At 40.9% G+C, this 14,898-nt stretch overlaps 1 protein-coding gene across 17 annotated transcripts in view; it reads left to right on the top strand.

Moving 5' to 3' along the window:
• Window positions 1-14,898, top strand: part of LOC109431907 (inner centromere protein A) — a 137,142-nt gene that overhangs the window by 66,782 nt on the left and 55,462 nt on the right. For 11 of the 17 annotated variants that reach the window (XR_009995580.1, XR_009995581.1, XM_062842153.1 and 8 more), the window contains 3 exons: window positions 5,907-6,300; window positions 6,368-6,498; window positions 13,168-13,338. Coding sequence is in view for 15 of the 17 variants with exons in the window: in XM_062842153.1 (XP_062698137.1) it covers window positions 5,907-6,300; window positions 6,368-6,498; window positions 13,168-13,338 (696 nt within the window). In the remaining 2 variants the exon portion in view is untranslated. The remainder of the gene's footprint in view (window positions 1-5,906; window positions 6,301-6,367; window positions 6,499-13,167; window positions 13,339-14,898) is intronic. The other 6 variants (XM_062842158.1, XM_062842156.1, XM_062842165.1 and 3 more) reach the window with 1 other exon arrangement.

The following is a 14,898-nucleotide window of genomic DNA, read 5'->3' as shown; positions in this document are numbered from 1 at the left end:
TTAAGAGAAAAATTTATGCAAAAATAGCACTGGTTTTGGTGGGATTGGAATCCACGATTCTGTATCGCAAATCCGGCGCTCTAATCAACTAAGCCACAGAACAAGCTATAATTCTGTGGAATCAAAATAGGGGCGGATTTAGGGGGCTTTCGAAGAAGTTTCAGGAGATTTCAAAAAGGGTTTCAAGGTGTTTTAATATGTTGCAGGGTTTCATTTTCATGTGATATCTGGGATGTATCCTCTGAAACGCCATTGAATCCCCCTGAAATCTCTAAAACATCTATTCTCAATTTAGTTGAAAATCGTCGTTTTCGACTAGCGAAGTTGAATTATTCTCCAAATCCGTGCGTCGGACCTAACTTCGGAAGTGGTGCGCTGTATAGCAAACCTAGTCCGCTATACAGCGCACTACTTCCGAAGTTAGGTCCGACGCACGGATTTGAAGAAAAATCCAACTTCGCTAGTCGAAAATTCCGAGTTTCAACTGCACGTACAATAAAACCCTCTGAAATCCCCTGGAATCCTCCTAAAAAACCCCTTACTTAAAACTCTTTGGAACACCCATGTAACCCGCTTAAACTCTCTGAGGTACCTAGACCATCTATGGAAGGCCCCTGAAACCTCCTGGAGCGCTTATTTCGTAATTTCTTAAAATTAATTTAAAGTTTTATGCATGCAGTTTTTGTGTAATCAGTTGTACAATAAAATGTTCTAATGAAAATATTTAAAATTTTGTAACTAAATCGGTACAACATTGGGACATTCATGTATGCGTATCTAAATTACCCGCCAACATTGAACGAAAATTGCATAAGTTCGATTCAAAACAAGATTTTTAGGAACTGTTCGACATTTGGCTAGTGTTCAATAATTGGAGAATCACCCTACCGGGTTCCCTGGAAGAGTTGCTTCTGGGATTTTCATGTATTCGTCTTAATTTTAGTTCTTTCTGGGATTTTTCCTGTAATTGGGTTTTAAAATTTTAAAAAATATATTGCTTTTTACGCTGGCTTGCCATAAACTGTGAATGACATTTCTTGCCGCCACTATAAATTCTATTATGGTTGAATCAAAGTAAGCTTTGTGGACAATTTTCAATGTTGACATAGCGGAACGACAAGAATTTTCACATCTTCGTAAACAAGAGACATTCATTTTCAATTTATTTATGACTTTCAATTGGTTTCTAACAATTTTGACTATTCTAGCTTGATGAAAATGCTGCCGTTAAGAAGCAAGGAGGAAATATGGAACCAGGCGTGAATTTCAGAACGGCATTACCATCCACAGTTAAAAGGCAACTAGGAGAGACTATGCCGAGCTATGTCCTGTATCTGCTATTCATTTGAGCCTGTCGTAGGCTGTTTTAACTGCATAGGTCCTACAAGGATCGAGATCAAGGGAGATTTGACTGATTCTATGCTTTGTTTCTGCCCGGAATGACTAGTTTTCCATATCCCCGCTCTCAGTACAGCGCGATCGAACGACGACCTTTCTAAACGCCAGGTGCTCAAAAACACATCCTGATCGACGAATTAAGCACGAATATGTAATACAAAATAACCCCTCTAATTTAACACCTTGCATTTTGGAAACATCTTCCCATGCACCTTCCCCTGAATCGAAAGGTTCCCTGATCCTGTAGTGTATACTCTACAACCCTTCATCAACCCCCAATCGAGTCTGTCAAAAACCAGGTTACAGTTGAAAATGGGGGCAATTATCACTGAGGTATATTTTTGCTCTTGTATGAAGTAAAACAAGTGTTTGACTGACCCAATCCCGTGCGGCAAAATAGTTCGTAGGAAACCCATATAAGTTTGGTTACACTGTTCATCGTGATTTCAGTAGTCGAGCCTACAGTATCTGCGCTACTATGCACTATTGTAAAATCGCTTTCATCAACTCCTTTTTTCACAGTTTTGCGGTCCTCGGGTGCTTAAAACCATATGAAAATCAATGAAAATCAATTACTAGTTAAAATATACAGGGGATGGCCAAAATGTTTGGGATAGGCAACTTTTTTTCTCCCACAAAAAAATTCAACATGCTGTAACTTTTCATAGAGTGCATCAAAAAATCTCAAATTTTGACTGTTTGTCAATCTATTATGTGTGCATCATTGGTACAAATTTGGGCTTGATTGATTAATTTTTCGCGAAGTTAGAACCGTTCGCGTAAAACACTATTTTTTAGACAACTCATTTTTGAGCTGTCATAACTCGGAAACCAGTGAACCAAATTGAATGAATTTTTTAACGTTTATCAACAATATATTGATACTCAGTACGACGTTATAAAATGTAATATTTTCTCACGGCGAATTAAGTTATATCGGGTTGAAATTTTTACCCATATAGAGGAAAATAAGTCAAATTAACAATACCACACAAAAATTATTAAATGTGTTTTTCCTTCAATCTAAATAGGCTCTAATATATCTGATTAGAGATAATTTGAGAACAGAAGTGGAAAATCTTTGGATATCAACACTAAAATTTATTCACATTAATGTAAAAAATACATTTTTTCGAGAAAAGTCCAAAAAGTGTCAATCCATGATAACTTTTTTCAACGTTTAAAAAGTATCTATGTTTTAATAGTTTGTGAAGCATTTACATATTGTTAGTGTACGTTCAAAATTTCATTCAATTCGGTTTACTGGTTTCCGAGATATGACAGCTCAAAAATGCGTTGTCTAAAAAAAGGTGTTTTACCCGAACGGTTCTAACTTTGCGAAATATTAATCAATCAAGCCCAAATTTGTACCAATGATGCACATATAATAGGTTGACAAACAGTCAAAATTTGAGATTTTTTGATGCGCTCTATGAAAAGTTATAGCATGCTGAACTTTTTTGTGAGAGAAAAAAAAAGTTGCCTATCCCAAACATTTTGGCCATCCCCTGTACGTTATATGCATAGAAAAGACCAACAAAATTGCGGCTTGAAAATTTTTGACAGATAAATCAACAAACCTTAATACCAACATTAATACTCTGCCTACTAAGATAAAGCTATAAAAACTGTCGGCAAGAATTGTCAAAAATGAATCACCCCCGTTGTTTTATAGCCAGCGTAAAAAACTGGATACGAAAGAGCACCTTTTTCTAAGCCACTATGATTTTTTTCAGATTTTTAGAACCTTATTTTGGTACCTAAAATCAATTTCAAAGCATTTTTTTTAAATCACCTGGGCAACTGTTTGACAGCTCCGCCCAGTACAAAATCCGACGAGGGGTGATTCGACAAATCGCTCCCATACAAACTTCAAATTGATTTTTAACCCTAAAAGGGATACCTGTGGTCCATTGGACCCCAGGCGCCATTCAGAGCTCGTCTTTGATGGAACACTCTCAGCGAGGTAACGAAACTGAGGCCATGAAGGTATCCCTTTTAGGGTTAAATAGGTTCCCGGGCTTCAAAATTCATGAAAATTTGGATTTCGGCTCAGTTTGATATGCAGATTCAGAATATCGAATTATCTCAACACTGTTAAAGAAGCCAATTGTGTTCTGGGTTTCCTCCAATATGTTCTTCTATGACTTCTCAAAAGTTTTTTTTTCTGAAATTTCATCTTATTTGTTTTCGGGTATTGCTGCTGGTGTTCCTTCGTTTTTTTTAGGAATTCCTTTTGGAGTTTCTCCAGATAGTACTACTGGGATTCCTCCTGAGAGATCCTACTCAGAATTTTCAAGGAGCCCCTTCTCAATCTCCTCTTCTTTCTTCTGGATTTTTCCCTGGAGATCTTTCAAAAATATCTTCACCAGATCCTCTTGTATTCTTCCTGGAGTTCAAGCTGGGCTTTTTTTTTAGAAATTTCTTCTAAAATTTCTTCAGTAGTTGTTTCAGGGATGTCTCTTGAAAATGCTTTATGTATTCTGAGATTCTTTCAGAACCCCTTCTGTGATTCTTCCAAAAATGTCTAATGATATTCTTTCAGTTGTTGCCTCAGAGAATTCTCGAGGATCTTCTGGATTTTTGTTTTGTTTTCAGAGATTCTTTTGGAATTCATCAAGATATTTCTTCTTGGATTCTTCCAGAAAAACCTTTTCAGATACCTCAAGGAGTTCATTCAGTACTTCCTCCTGGGCCTTGTCTAGTTGCTTCCGGTCTTTGTTCTGAAATTTATGAGATTCCTTTAAAGATTTCTTCGGGAAGGTCCTTCTGAGATGGTTCAAGTAGTTTTTACTGGGTTTCCTTCTGTAAAGCCTTTTGAGACTCCTACAGTAGTTCCGATAATGTCGATATCATCCGCAAAGCAGACCCATTGACCGAATTCCATGAAAACCTTGATTGTTGAGCCTGGCTCAACCTGGAATCCTGTTAAGCCTGGATCCGGATATTTCGATAGGTGACACGAAACCTGCACAGCCAGGAATCGAAAATGCCATGGAATCTAATTTTATTATTTGCCAATTTAAATTGTCTTAGTTACAAATGCTTATCGACAACTTTATCAGTTCTTTGTAAGTAACCAGCATTGTTGATGCTCACAGACGATAATTTTCAACAGAAAAACGTCTTGACATTTTTTCTATGATATTTCGTGTCAATTTCCATCGCTGGGCTCAACAGTTCACTTGCTTTGGCGATTTTATTCCATATTTTAGACGATGCTATTGACTGTATTCGGTTCAGAGAGTAAAAAAATCGAAGATTGAAAGTGAAGATTGACATTCTCATTTTTTCATTCGTGTTTGGCAACATTCATTGTCAGCTGAATGCCTCTCTTTTTTCATTCAATTCTTTGTCACGAATATTTTTTCGCACGTCGTAAAATGTCCAATTTCTGTTAACAGACCCACAATCCGACTTAATGGACAAATAGAGAACATAATTATTGTTCTAATAAACTATTATACACAAGTTTTGAGGTGATTGGAAGTATAATCGGGAGTTACGGTCCAGTTTTATTTCTCAGTGAAAATTGTCAGTGACAGAAATATGAATGAATAGGTGAAAAAATTCATTCACCAAAATGAATTTTATTTTGATCCCTCAGTTGAGAATTTTCGAAATTTACGTTGAATTTCATTCATTGAAAATGAAAATTTTAATCTCTGATTCGGTTACTTTAGTAGCCCCATAGGTTATACCGAGGTAGCCGTCAGTACCGTACATTTTTGATTGCGAAGAGCTTTGAGCGTAGCTCATCCATCACCACTGACATCAATTATGTCGGAGTAGTATCGTCCATCAGTCATTATTTGGTGAATTTGCTCCTTCGTCTCCAGATGTAACGATATAGGAGGGCTGAAGGAAAATGCTTCGAATGGTTATATTCTTGAAAGTTGTGAAGACGATGAGCCACATATGGTAGTGGACACTGGTTTTTCTTATCGTTGATCTCAATTCCTGCTATGCTGATCGTCCTTCTGTACGATCATTGACGCTGATAACAGTTCTTTCGATCACATTGACACGCAGCTTGATCGGTTCGATCAAAACAGAAAAAAATAGCAAGGGAAAGCTGAAAAATGTGAAATTCCCCTTTTTGCTCAAATAGAAATCTACTAAATGTCAAAAACAGGGATGGAAAATGTCAAGGAATCTCATGAAAATAAAATGTCATGACATTTTTCAATTTCCTGTGTGAGTTTCCGTCCGTGAGCATCACCAATCCATACCGATGGTTATGGGTTGATAAACATATCTTACCATTACATATCTTACTTTTTCATGACATTTTTCTGGTTATAAGACTGTTTTTTTTTTATATTTTTAATAAATAATTCTTATCATCGTAAAAGCTGTAGATGTTTTGAAGCAAATAACAAAATACCCATTAACAGCTGTGCGATGTATTTGCAGTGCTCTCCAATATCTAACTTACAGTCTTTCTTATCCTAGTTTTTTTCTAACAGCATCCATTTCATTTCTCCTCCCATTCCCCTCACCCACAGACCTGCAGAAAGAGCGCGAGGAGCGGATAAAGCAGATCAAAGAGCGCCAGAATGAGGAACGGCAGCGAAAGCTAGAGGAACTGAAGGCACAAGCACTGGCGGCGCAGAAATTCCGGGAACAGAAGGAAGAGGAACGACGCCGCCGCATGGAGGACCTGAGACGGCGGGAGAACGACCGGCGCTCACAGGTGGAGGAGCGAAGGCGCGCGATACAGGAGGCGGACAACGAACGGCGACAGTACATCCTGCAGAAGAACCAAGAGCGGGACCAGCGGATGGAGACCAAGCGGCGCAACGAGCGCAGCTCGATACAGTTCGCGTTTGGGTCGTCGACGCCGCGGATGATCGACACCACCGACAGCGGCATGTGCAGCTCGTTCTGGGCCAACCGAAGGTGGGTGGTGGTTGTTTTGAGATGGTCGCCGAGATCTGGTTTTGATCGCGATTTCTTTTTGTTTCAGGGCAACATCCATCACGAATGTGGCGTACACGGGGGTACCACTGACGCGTCGCAGTTCCGAACGGGAACTGACCGATGGCAGTTCAAAGAAACGTGCTACCTCCGCTAGTGGTCTTGATCGATCAACAGACGGTAGGTTGTTCTTACTTGGCTTTGCTTGAGCGCGAGAGTTAGAAAGAGTGAATGGGAGTGTGTTTCAAAGCAATCCAGTGACATTGTAGGTTTTATTGCGGTTGTAATGTTTGTAGAACTACCTTAAAACCTTGATAAAATCAGAAATGTCACTTAGAAGCAAATTTGTCGTTTGCCTTCGTCGTCTTTGTTGTCTTCGGCTATCGTTTGAGACTTCCCTGCTCAAGGCCTGCGTGGAACTGAGTATCCAATGGGAAGTGTTGCCAGTTTCCCCAAAGCTTTATCCAAGTGTATAAATGCGTGTTTTCCCACACGAAGCTACCACCTTTTCGAACGGTTTCATCTAGTCGTTACTAGATTGAGATTTTTCTTTAGTTTAGTTCGCTTATATGTTTGTGTTCGTCTTTTAGTTCAATTCTTAGTAACGTCACCCATTTGTTAGTTTGATTACCTTTATTTTCAGTTAGGTTTATGTTGTTAGTAGTAGCCTTTGATCTATGGAATGTTTAGGTTAGTAGGACTCAATTTCAGAAGTAGCTGTCGTAGGACGTTTAGGTAATAAATAGCATTGGTGAAGAGCAACTACTCGAGACAATCAAATTACTAACACAAACCAATTGAATCCTGCTAAGAATTCGACCAGAATCCTTCCCAGGATTCGAACAGAATCCTTCTAAGGATTCGAACAGAATTCTTCTCAGAATTCGAACAGAATCCTTCTCAGGATTCGAACAGAATCCTTCTCAGTATTCGAACAGAATCCTTCTTAGGATTCGAACAGAATCCTTCTCAGGATTCGAACAGAATCCTTCTCAGGATTCGAACAGAATCCTTCTCAGGATTCGAACAGAATCTTTCTCAGGATTCGAACAGAATCCTTCTCAGGATTCGAACAGAATCCTTCTCAGGATTCGAACAGAATCCTTCTCAGGATTCGAACAGAATCCTTCTCAGTATTCGAACAGAATCCTTCTCAGTATTCGAACAGAATCCTTCTCAGTATTCGAACAGAATCCTTCTCAGTATTCGAACAGAATCCTTCTCAGTATTCGAACAGAATCCTTCTCAGTATTCGAACAGAATCCTTCTCAGTATTCGAACAGAATCCTTCTCAGTATTCGAACAGAATCCTTCTCAGTATTCGAACAGAATCCTTCTCAGTATTCGAACAGAATCCTTCTCAGGATTCGAACAGAATCCTTCTCAGGATTCGAACAGAATCCTTCTCAGGATTCGAACAGAATCCTCAGGATTCGAACAGAATCCTTCTCAGGATTCGAACAGAATCCTTCTCAGGATTCGGTCAAAATCCTTCTCAGGATTCGAACAGAATCCTTCTCAGGATTCGAACAGAATCCTTCTCAGGATTCGAACAGAATCCTTCTCAGGATTCGAACAGAATCCTTCTCAGGATTCGAACAGAATCCTTCTCAGGATTCGAACAGAATCCTTCTCAGGATTCGAACAGAATCCTTCTCAGGATTCGAACAGAATCCTTCTCAGGATTCGAACAGAATCCTTCTCAGGATTCGAACAGAATCCTTCTCAGGATTCGAACAGAATCCTTCTCAGGATTCGAACAGAATCCTTCTCAGGATTCGAACAGAATCCTTCTCAGGATTCGAACAGAATCCTTCTCAGGATTCGAACAGAATCCTTCTCAGGATTCGAACAGAATCCTTCTCAGGATTCGAACAGAATCCTTCTCAGGATTCGAACAGAATCCTATTCAGGATTCGAACAGAATCCTATTCAGGATTCGAACAGAATCCTATTCAGGATTCGAACAAAATCTTTCTCAGGATTCGAACAGATTCCTTCTCAGGATTCGAACAGATTCCTTCTCAGGATTCGAACAGAATCCTGCTCAGGATTCCAACAGAACCCTTCTCAGGATTCCAACAGAATCCTTCTCAGGATTCCAACAGAATCCTTCTCAGGATTCCAACAGAATCCTTCTCAGGATTCCAACAGAATCCTTCTCAGGATTCCAACAGAATCCTTCTCAGGATTCCAACAGAATCCTTCTCAGGATTCCAACAGAATCCTTCTCAGGATTCCAACAGAATCCTTCTCAGGATTCCAACAGAATCCTTCTCAGGATTCCAACAGAATCCTTCTCAGGATTCCAACAGAATCCTTCTCAGGATTCCAACAGAATCCTTCTCAGGATTCCAACAGAATCCTTCTCAGGATTCCAACAGAATCCTTCTCAGGATTCCAACAGAATCCTTCTCAGGATTCCAACGGAATCCTTCTCAGGATTCCAACAGAATCCTTCTCAGGATTCCAACAGAACCCTTCTCAGGATTCCAACAGAATCCTTCTCAGGATTCCAACAGAATCCTTCTCAGGATTCCAACAGAATTCTTCTCAGGATTCCAACAGAATCCTTCTCAGGATTCCAACAGAATCCTTCTCAGGATTCCAACAGAATCCTTCTCAGGATTCCAACAGAATCCTTCTCAGGATTCCAACAGAATCTTTCTCAGGATTCGAACAGAATCCTTCTCAGGATTCCAACAGAATCCTTCTCAGGATTCCAACAGAATCCTTCTCAGGATTCCAACAGAATCCTTCTCAGGATTCCAACGGAATCCTTCTCAGGATTCCAACAGAATCCTTCTCAGGATTCCAACGGAATCCTTCTCAGGATTCCAACAGAATCCTTCTCAGGATTCCAACAGAATCCTTCTCAGGATTCCAACAGAATCCTTCTCAGGATTCCAACAGAATCCTTCTCAGGGTTCCAACAGAATCCTTCTCAGGATTCCAACAGAATCCTTCTCAGGATTCCAACAGAATCCTTCTCAGGATTCCAACAGAATCCTTCTCAGGATTCCAACAGAATCCTTCTCAGGATTCCAACAGAATCCTTCTCAGGATTCCAACAGAATCCTTCTCAGAATTCCAACAGAATCCTTCTCAGGATTCGAACAGAATCCTTCTCAGGATTCGAACAGAATCCTTCTCAGGATTCGAACAGAATCCTTCTCAGGATTCCAACAGAATCCTTCTCAGGATTCCAACAGAATCCTTCTCAGGATTCCAACAGAATCCTTCTCAGGATTCCAACAGAATCCTTCTCAGGATTCCAACAGAATCCTTCTCAGGATTCCAACAGAATCCTTCTCAGGATTCCAACAGAATCCTTCTCAGGATTCCAACAGAATCCTTCTCAGGATTCCAACAGAATCCTTCTCAGGATTCCAACAGAATCCTTCTCAGGATTCCAACAGAATCCTTCTCAGGATTCCAACAGAATCCTTCTCAGGATTCCAACAGAATCCTTCTCAGGATTCCAACAGAATCCTTCTCAGGATTCCAACAGAATCCTTCTCAGGATTCCAACAGAATCCTTCTCAGGATTCCAACAGAATCCTTCTCAGGATTCCAACAGAATCCTTCTCAGGATTCCAACAGAATCCTTCTCAGGATTCCAACAGAATCCTTCTCAGGATTCCAACAGAATCCTTCTCAGGATTCCAACAGAATCCTTCTCAGGATTCCAACAGAATCCTTCTCATGATTCCAACAGAATCCTTCTCAGGATTCCAACAGAATCCTTCTCAGGATTCCAACAGAATCCTTCTCAGGATTCCAACAGAATCCTTCTCAGGATTCCAACAGAATCCTTCTCAGGATTCCAACAGAATCCTTCTCAGGATTCCAACAGAATCCTTCTCAGGATTCCAACAGAATCCTTCTCAGGATTCCAACAGAATCCTTCTCAGGATTCCAACAGAATCCTTCTCAGGATTCCAACAGAATCCTTCTCAGGATTCCAACAGAATCCTTCTCAGGATTCCAACAGAATCCTTCTCAGGATTCCAACAGAATCCTTCTCAGGATTCCAACAGAATCCTTCTCAGGATTCCAACAGAATCCTTCTCAGGATTCCAACAGAATCCTTCTCAGGATTCCAACAGAATCCTTCTCAGGATTCCAACAGAATCCTTCTCAGGATTCCAACAGAATCCTTCTCAGGATTCCAACAGAATCCTTCTCAGGATTCCAACAGAATCCTTCTCAGGATTCCAACAGAATCCTTCTCAGGATTCCAACAGAATCCTTCTCAGGATTCCAACAGAATCCTTCTCAGGATTCCAACAGAATCCTTCTCAGGATTCCAACAGAATCCTTCTCAGGATTCCAACAGAATCCTTCTCAGGATTCCAACAGAATCCTTCTCAGGATTCCAACAGAATCCTTCTCAGGATTCCAACAGAATCCTTCTCAGGATTCCAACAGAATCCTTCTCAGGATTCCAACAGAATCCTTCTCAGGATTCCAACAGAATCCTTCTCAGGATTCCAACAGAATCCTTCTCAGGATTCCAACAGAATCCTTCTCAGGATTCCAACAGAATCCTTCTCAGGATTCCAACAGAATCCTTCTCAGGATTCCAACAGAATCCTTCTCAGGATTCCAACAGAATCCTTCTCAGGATTCCAACAGAATCCTTCTCAGGATTCCAACAGAATCCTTCTCAGGATTCCAACAGAATCCTTCTCAGGATTCCAACAGAATCCTTCTCAGCATTCCAACAGAATCCTTCTCAGGATTCCAACAGAATCCTTCTCAGGATTCCAACAGAATCCTTCTCAGGATTCCAACAGAATCCTTCTCAGGATTCCAACAGAATCCTTCTCAGGATTCCAACAGAATCCTTCTCAGGATTCCAACAGAATCCTTCTCAGGATTCCAACAGAATCCTTCTCAGGATTCCAACAGAATCCTTCTCAGGATTCCAACAGAATCCTTCTCAGGATTCCAACAGAATCCTTCTCAGGATTCCAACAGAATCCTTCTCAGGATTCCAACAGAATCCTTCTCAGGATTCCAACAGAATCCTTCTCAGGATTCCAACAGAATCCTTCTCAGGATTCCAACAGAATCCTTCTCAGGATTCCAACAGAATCCTTCTCAGGATTCCAACAGAATCCTTCTCAGGATTCCAACAGAATCCTTCTCAGGATTCCAACAGAATCCTTCTCAGGATTCCAACAGAATCCTTCTCAGGATTCCAACAGAATCCTTCTCAGGATTCCAACAGAATCCTTCTCAGGATTCCAACAGAATCCTTCTCAGGATTCCAACAGAATCCTTCTCAGGATTCCAACAGAATCCTTCTCAGGATTCCAACAGAATCCTTCTCAGGATTCCAACAGAATCCTTCTCAGGATTCCAACAGAATCCTTCTCAGGATTCCAACAGAATCCTTCTCAGGATTCCAACAGAATCCTTCTCAGGATTCCAACAGAATCCTTCTCAGGATTCCAACAGAATCCTTCTCAGGATTCCAACAGAATCCTTCTCAGGATTCCAACAGAATCCTTCTCAGGATTCCAACAGAATCCTTCTCAGGATTCCAACAGAATCCTTCTCAGGATTCCAACAGAATCCTTCTCAGGATTCCAACAGAATCCTTCTCAGGATTCCAACAGAATCCTTCTCAGGATTCCAACAGAATCCTTCTCAGGATTCCAACAGAATCCTTCTCAGGATTCCAACAGAATCCTTCTCAGGATTCCAACAGAATCCTTCTCAGGATTCCAACAGAATCCTTCTCAGGATTCCAACAGAATCCTTCTCAGGATTCCAACAGAATCCTTCTCAGGATTCCAACAGAATCCTTCTCAGGATTCCAACAGAATCCTTCTCAGGATTCCAACAGAATCCTTCTCAGGATTCCAACAGAATCCTTCTCAGGATTCCAACAGAATCCTTCTCAGGATTCCAACAGAATCCTTCTCAGGATTCCAACAGAATCCTTCTCAGGATTCCAACAGAATCCTTCTCAGGATTCCAACAGAATCCTTCTCATTATTCCAACAGAATCCTTCTCAGGATTCCAACAGAATCCTTCTCAGGATTCCAACAGAATCCTTCTCAGGATTCCAACAGATGTCTTCTTAGGATTCGAGTAGAATATTTTTCAGGATTTCAACAGATTCCTACTCCAACTAGATAAGTTTCTTTAGTTGCTCTTTTACAAATGTTATTTTTAGTCGAGAAAACGTTTCAACAATTTTCGTATAAAAGATTCCAGTAAATAATAAATAGAGTTTTGTAAAGTTTTACTACACATTTGAAAGGAGTCTCATTAGAATTAGTAAAAATAGCGATCTGTCTTACCTACCGAATGAGTTAAGTCATTTTAGATACCATTTGTTTTAATTCAAAGAAAACCCCTCGTCATTTCATCTAGGTTTAGCTCACAGTTCGCTAAAAAATAACCCTCTTTCGCATCACTCAATATAACGACCCAACAATCTAGTACATCCCTTCGTCCTTGTGGATCCCCATGGTTCGCGTTAAGTTGTTCTTCACGAAAGTGTTAATCTTTTCCATCGAAATTGAAAACCCCTCTCAAAAATTGGCTTGTTTCTGCTATTCTACATCTTTCTCTCTTTCTCTTTCCCCGAATATCCATCTCTTCGACACCCACACACACGTATAAATCTGTGCTAACCGAAACCGTGTGATTAACCGGTTCAACAAACACAACAAAAAAACACCTCCGATCTACCCGGCGACGGTACTCGGCTCTGATCCGGGGATCTCTCAAATACACACGCCCGCGCGCGTTCGCCCGCCGCTCGTATGCACCTGCACTACACTTCGTGGCGCGAATCTTGCACCAACCATCGCCGCACCAACGCACAGACATGCGACGAATGTCCAGCTCCATGTACGAGGTGTTCAACTGGGCCAGCACCAGCGAGTGCCCGAAGAAGTTGACCCTCTCGCTCGCCGGTTCCAGTATCAACATCGACGAACCCCCGTCCAAGGCGGAACGAGCTGCGGCGGCAGCGGCAGCGGCCGCCATGAGAAAGGGTACAACCGCCACTGTCGGCCACTCACTGTTTTACCGATTGAGTTTTTCTACTTTACCTTTACTACTCTGCAACACCGTCCATTTTGATGCAAATTTTGTACTGTTTTCTTGACGTTTTGTGTTCATTGTTTGCAGACTTTCACACCCACACACACATTCTTCTGATTTTACGTTTTTCTTGATTTCACTAATTCCGTTTTGTCGCCATGGCTTGAAATTTCGACAACTATCTTGTAGATTTTTCCGGTTTGCTCTTGTGTCCGACCCCTGACAGAATGTTGTGCGCGCTCGTTGTGTGTCAAGAACTGTTCTTCGATTTTGCTGGAATGTGGAATGGCATCCGTCTCTTGTTGTTGTTCTTGTAAAATTTGTCCAAGTTTTGTCATTTTGATGTTTCGTTTTCCTATCATCTTTATCTGCTGCGTTTTTTTCTTCCGCCCATAACTTGCTGAATATTATGCGCTTTTGATTTGTTCTGCTTTTGTTTTTGTTTTTGGTTGTCATGTGTGTGATTCTTCTTTGATTTTCTCATTTATTCTGCTTCTGTTATTTTTGCTTTTGCTTTTATCTCTCCCGTGCTTTAAATTTCACAACTTTCTTTACTATCCTTTACCTTTTTCCTTTATTTCCTATTCTTATATATCTTAGACTGTTAGGTTCAGTTACGTCATTATAAAAAAGTCGTTCAAACAGCGATACAAAGTGTTTGGATAAAAATGAACGAAAATGAAGTACTAGAATGACTAACTTTTATAACCCGATCAGGGGTTCAACAGGATTTTATCAGAATAATCATCTGGATTCGGTCAGCATCTTCTTTCGGATTCGGTCAGAATCCTGCTCTTGATTCGATCAGAATCCTCGTTTGGGTTCGGTCAGAATCCTCCTCTGGATTCGATCAGAATCCTGCTCTGGATTCGGTCAAAATCCTCATCTGGATTCGGGCAGAATCGTCCTCAGTATTTGGTCAGAATCCTCCTGGGTTCGGCCAGAATCATGCTCTGCATTCGGTCAGAATCCTTCAATGAATTAAGTCAGAATCCTTCTCTAGATTCGGTCAGAATCCTCTGAATTCGGTCAGAATTCTATTTTGGATTCGGTCAAAATCCTCTGGATTCGGTCAGAATCCTCTGAATTCGCTCAGAATCCTCTGAATTCGCTCAGAATCCTCTGGATTTGGTCAGAATCCTCTGGATTCGGCCAGAATTCTTCTCTGAATTCGATCAGAATCCTCCTTTGGATTCGTCCAAAATCTTTCTCTGGATTCATCCACAGTCCTGCTCTAGATTCTGTCACAATCCTCCTCTGGATTCGGTCAGAATCCTTCTCTGGATTCGGCCAGAATCTTTCTCTGGATTCCGTCAGAATCCTTCTCTGGATTCGGTCAGAATCCTTCTCTGGATTCGGTCAGAATCCTCCTCTGGATTCGGTCAGAATCCTCCTCTGGATTCGGTCAGAATCCTTCTCTGGATTCGGTCAGAATCCTCCTCTGGATTCGGTCAGAATCCTTCTCTGGATTCGGTCAGAATCCTCCTCTGGATTCGGTCAGAATTCTTCTC

The sequence above is a fragment of the Aedes albopictus genome, chromosome 3 (genome assembly GCF_035046485.1).
Source record: "Aedes albopictus strain Foshan chromosome 3, AalbF5, whole genome shotgun sequence".
Taxonomy (NCBI): domain Eukaryota; kingdom Metazoa; phylum Arthropoda; class Insecta; order Diptera; family Culicidae; genus Aedes; species Aedes albopictus.
Note: the sequence above shows the minus strand (reverse complement) of the source record. Positions and strands in the feature narration are given on the sequence as shown.